Genomic DNA, 5,100 nt, shown 5'->3' with positions numbered 1-5,100 from the left:
AGCAGGAATTCAGTGTTATCATCCCATCTTACACAGACTGCAACTGAGGCCCGAGAGGTGAAGGGATTTACCCAAGGTCCTAGCTCATGAGAGAACAACTGGGAATCAAGTTCCTCTTCTCTTGACTCACATCACCACTGCTTAATTAGAAGTCAGTTGAAGATCACAGTAGCCAGTGTCCTCCAGTTCTGTAAAGGACAGATAAGGAGTCCAAGCCTCCCTAGGAGGCCAAGGGAATCCAGCCCTGAAGGCGGACTGAACGGGGCCTCACTGGGCAGCCTCACTCCCACTCACCCATGGCTGACAAAGTGGACACCTTTGGAGCCAAAAAAGAGAGCGAGGTTCTTTCCTTGGGTCAGGCGAAAACCAAGACAAGACTGGGGAAGGCTCCCAGACCCCTGCCCCAAGGTAAAGACGGGACTTAAGTTGGGCATTTTCTTTGCATCAATGCAGACACATTTCCCAAGAAAGCATATCTGTCGTCCTTAATTTGGGGCCTGGGCTTATAACTGCCCAATGCAGTGTGAGTTTGGGGCATGGACTTTGCTGTGCGGCCTTGGACAAGATACTTAACCCCTCTACACCTCATGGTCCTCATCTGCACCTCCAAGAGGACACCTTATTCCGGATTTGACTTGAGCAATGCAGGTTCTTCACCTCCCTCGTTGCAGACCCCCTACTTCTATTAATGCGTCCTGAGAGCAAAGCTGGTTACACTGGAGCATTCAAGAGTACGCAGTGAGGCTGGGTGTGAGAAGATGCCTGCAGTCTGCTGTCCGAGCTCATGTGTCCCTGAATGTCCCCTCTCCCCAGGCTGGCATGATCATAGACAACGGAGTCAAAACCACCCAGGCCTCTGCCAAGGACAAGCGGCCCTTCCTTTCCATTATCTCTGCCAGGTAATTCTATGGGCACGTTCTGTGTGTGCACATGGAGCTCGTTGCTGGGCGTACCATGGTGAACATCTGAGCAGGGCCAAATCTGAGTCAGGGCTGAGGCTTCAGCAGCTGAAGGGAAAAAGAAATTCCGAGAGGTTTCTTAAAAAATCAGCAAAATCCAATACCTGCTTTTTGACAGGACTGGCCAGGACCCCAGCAGGTTGGACCAGGATAAAAAGGTGAAGAGAAAAGAAGGGAGGAATTTCGCTATCAATTTAATAGGAAGGAACATTCAGGTTGTACCTATAAGTACATCTGGAGCTCAGCCCAAGGCCAGGAGCTGCTTTTAAGAGATGCTGTCAAAACCTCAAGGTAGTTAGGAAAATCAGTACCCTTTAAGGAGACCAAGTGCTTGGTCTCTGTCAAAAGTGGGTAACACCGGGGGCTTCCCTGGTGGCGCAGTGGTTGGGAGTCCGCCTGCCGAGGCAGGGGATGCGGGTTCGTGCCCCGGTCAGGGAGGATCCCACATGCCGCGGAGCGACTGGGCCCATGAGCCATGGCCGCTGAGCCTGCGCGTCCGGAGCCTGTGCTCCGCAACGGGAGAGGCCGCAGCAGTGAGAGGCCCGCGTACCCAAAAAAAAAAAAAAAAATGTGGGTAACACCAATGACATGATCATGTCCATGGAAGACATGACATGGAAGCCTTTTGCTGGCCTGGACATCAGGAGCAACCAGGCTCAGTGCTCCATTTGGTGGCTAAGATGTAGAAGCCCAGGAAAGGCACCAGGTCAATGTTACCCCCAGGGGAGTAGAGAGCTGGGCACCTCAGACTCCCCGGCCACAGGGCTGCATTGCATGCCAGGTTTGGGACTGGCTGTCTGAACTTCCTTCTGTGATTTGACCCCTCCTTGGGGCGGCGGGGTTCCCCAGTGGTGATGATAACAAGAGAAGTGACATGTCTGTAGCATGCATGGGGCTGGACCCTGGGGAAAAGACCTCTGATTTCTGCAGCAAGCTCAGGAAGTTCACTGCAGAGCCCAGGGGGTGCGAGTCAGCTGCTGTTTAGCCCGAGTCTTCCGGGCACCGTAGCAGAGAGAAACTCATTGCCCAGAAGGGAGTCAGTTCAGTGGTCCCCCCAACATGGCCACCTGTGCCTCCCCATGCTGTGTTCCAGATACAGCCCCCACCAGGACGCCGACCCACTGAAGCCCCGGGAGCCGGCCATCATCAAGCACTTCACTGCCTACAAGAACCAGGACCATGGGGCCTGGCTGCGTGGTGGGGACGTGTGGCTGGACAGCTGCCGGTGAGTGTGGCGTTGGCACAGCGTGGGACGATGCTCCTCCCCTGGGCAGGGGACAGACACGAGCAAGACAGAGAGAGGAATCCAGACATACCAACGTTTGACCTTCTGGTCGCCCACCCAGGCAGAAGCATGGAATGGCAGCGGGCAGAGACCCAGAGAACCCCCTAGAAGCAGCATGTGGCTTCAGCCCACCATGCCAGGGGCTGTGGGGCATGACTTGTCCCCAAATAGTCACTGGGCTTGGCTGTAAGTCACATAACTTGTCATATAACCAGTCAGCGAAAGGAAGGAAGGAAGGAGGAAGGAAATCAGCACTTTCGAGGCACCTACTGTGTGCTGGATCCTTGGTTGCATTTATTTCTTACCATGTTTCTTGGAGATATAAATTCTCATCTCCATCTTAGACAATGAGGCTCAGTTGAATGAATTTTCCGAAAGGTGAATAATTGAACTGGGACCTCAAATATCAGCACATCAGACTCCAAGGCGCAAAGGAAAAAGACAAGGAACCCCGAGTTCTGATATAAGGTCCCCACGGAGAGCCACGGCCCACACTGGACAAGAGCCGGAGGGACCGGCAGCTGAGTTGGGACTTCCTCTAAAGGAGTAGCATGAAATGTTCTCCTCAGCTCCCTTCTGGTGTTAAAAAATGGGAATCAGAAACTCTACATGGGAAATAAGTGTGTTTATCCATTTTATCATGACCAGTTAAAGGAGAAGTGAAGGGAGACTTGCTTGTGAAAGGAGCAAGAGGAAGTGAGTGTGAGAGAAACAGATTTCACACACACACACGCTCACACACACATGCTCACACACACACGCTCACACACATGTGTAAAGGCTTCTCAGAAAAGCAGAGGCCTGGGCTAGACAGACACTGACCCGTGGATGGACCCCAGAGAGAGCCAGACACACACAGGGATGGGAAGGGAATGCCGCTGGCGGAGAAACCGGGGCGGGTTTTTCTGTGGGGTCAGAGAAGAGAGGAAGGGAAAGAAGAGAATTTTGAGAGTTTTGAGGAGAGGGGAAAGGAAAGAAGAGAGCCTCTTCTGGGCTTCTGAAGGGCATTTAGGGTATCAGACGGGAGGCAGGCTTGCTCTGATTGGCTCTAGAGAGCAGAAGTTGCAGATCTGGGCAGATTTCCACTCAGTAGCAGGAAGAACTTTCCCGCAACACAAGACGCTAGTCAATGAGATAAGCTGCTCATCCCTAGAACAGAGGCCCAAGGACACTTGAGAGAGAAATTATGCAAGAGGTGAGTGAAAGAGGAAACAGATGGGGGTCAAAGCTAAAATTCTCTGTGGTGTTCTGCAGCCAATGCATGTCCAGATTTTGGCTTGCTGGAAGTTCAGGTCCCCGTAGAGGGAGTGGATGCCAGACTTGGGGCCAAAAGACAAATTGTGAAGCACGCCCCTGCCAGTGGGGGTGGATCTTCTAACCCTTCACCAGCCTCCTTCCAAGGTAGCCGAGAATCTGGCTGGTGCAGAGGTTGTCGTCCCATGAGTGGGCACAGCCAGGGGCTGACAGAAGATGGGGATCCCTTGAGAAGCTTTGAGCCTTTGGCCATTGTGTCCATATCTTAGGAAGGTCGCTCCAGCAAACCACTCCGTGGGTGGAGGCACTCCTAGAAGTGGGAGGGACAACTAATAATATGGCAGTAGTCCAGAGGGGAAGGAATTACAGTGAGAACTTAGGTGAAAATGCGCTTCGGGAGAGTGAACAGGCTTAGGTGGACGGTAACTGTTTTGCTTTATGTGCGTTAAGTTTGAGATGCTTTTGAGATACCCCATGGAATTACACCAAAGTTTGGAAGTGCAGGGGGGAAGAGTGGCTGATTTTAGAGTCACCAGCAGACTGGTAGGGGTGGAGGCTGTGAGTCTTCATGCCGTCCCCAGAGGCACAGTGCAGAACAAGAGGACCTTGGGCAGAGCACTGGGGGACAGCGGTGGTAAGGAAAAGCCATGAAGAGCCTGGGAAACAAAAATCAGGGAATCCTGGGAGAGAACTACAGGGCCCTGGAAGATGGGCCTTGAACGGTGAAATTGAACTGGGTGGGCTTCAGACAGGGAAAAGTGCACACGTCCTGGAGGACGGGGAACAGGGTACGCAGAAGCAAACCAGGAACTAGGGAGACTTCAGGCGGCCAGGACGCTCCCTGGAGCAGAGGGAAAGTGCGTTCACTTGGGCCTGAAGCATGAGAGCAAGGGTTTGGCTTAGGTTTATGGATGCTATGAAGCCACCAGAGTTTAGGAAGCAGAGAGTGGCACTTTGAGGGGATGTTCACCCCTGGGACAAAGGAAGTGAAAGCAGCTGCCATATTTGGACCCATGGTCCACGGCAGCGCAGACCCAAGGCTTGGCTTCGATTCTGTGGGACCCCTTATCACTCACAACCAGACTTCCTCCAGAAATGTGCTCCTCCTGGCCCGCAAAATGGACAAAGGCAAAAGGGAGCTGATGAGATCGCTACAGTGTAATTGCAAACTTACCTCTCAGGGCCAACGTCCGCCTGACTGCTGGGAGACTTAGAAATCAGCTATTAGTGGTCCTTCCTGCTGTGGCTGAAACAGTAATGAGGATGGCTATGGGCAGTGGAACTGCATCCATGTACCCCCACCGTTACCCAGGGCTGGCTGGTCCTGAGGGTAACAAGACCCTCCAGGTCCCTTTGGTCCAGCATCCCACTGAGCCCTGGAATCACAGATGGGGGTGGGCTGGAGAGGGAGGCCCATGGAGTCCAGTCTGAATGCTGCTAATGCAACGTGGCACCAAACGCTGAGAGCCCCTGCATTCACTCTTTTCTCTTTGGAGTCAGACACTGTGTGGGCAGGGATCTAGGCGATCCCATTATCACGCAGAATGTGTAAGCCTGCTCCCTCAGCAAACCCGGTGCTTATGCAAAGACCCCTTCCCTACA

The 5,100-nt window shown here is 53.0% G+C and overlaps 1 protein-coding gene across 1 annotated transcript in view; it reads left to right on the top strand.

Annotated features, from left to right (window-relative positions):
* The window catches only part of CEMIP (cell migration inducing hyaluronidase 1), a 72,222-nt gene that overhangs the window by 47,438 nt on the left and 19,684 nt on the right, over nucleotides 1-5,100 (top strand). The window contains exons 15-16 of the mRNA XM_007470083.1: nucleotides 814-899; nucleotides 2,053-2,184. Coding sequence (XP_007470145.1) covers nucleotides 814-899; nucleotides 2,053-2,184 — 218 coding nt within the window. The remainder of the gene's footprint in view (nucleotides 1-813; nucleotides 900-2,052; nucleotides 2,185-5,100) is intronic.

The sequence above is a fragment of the Lipotes vexillifer genome, unplaced genomic scaffold (assembly GCF_000442215.2).
Source record: "Lipotes vexillifer unplaced genomic scaffold, Lipotes_vexillifer_v1.1 scaffold532, whole genome shotgun sequence".
NCBI classification, from domain to species: domain Eukaryota; kingdom Metazoa; phylum Chordata; class Mammalia; order Artiodactyla; family Lipotidae; genus Lipotes; species Lipotes vexillifer.
This window is presented reverse-complemented; position numbering and strand designations above follow the sequence as displayed.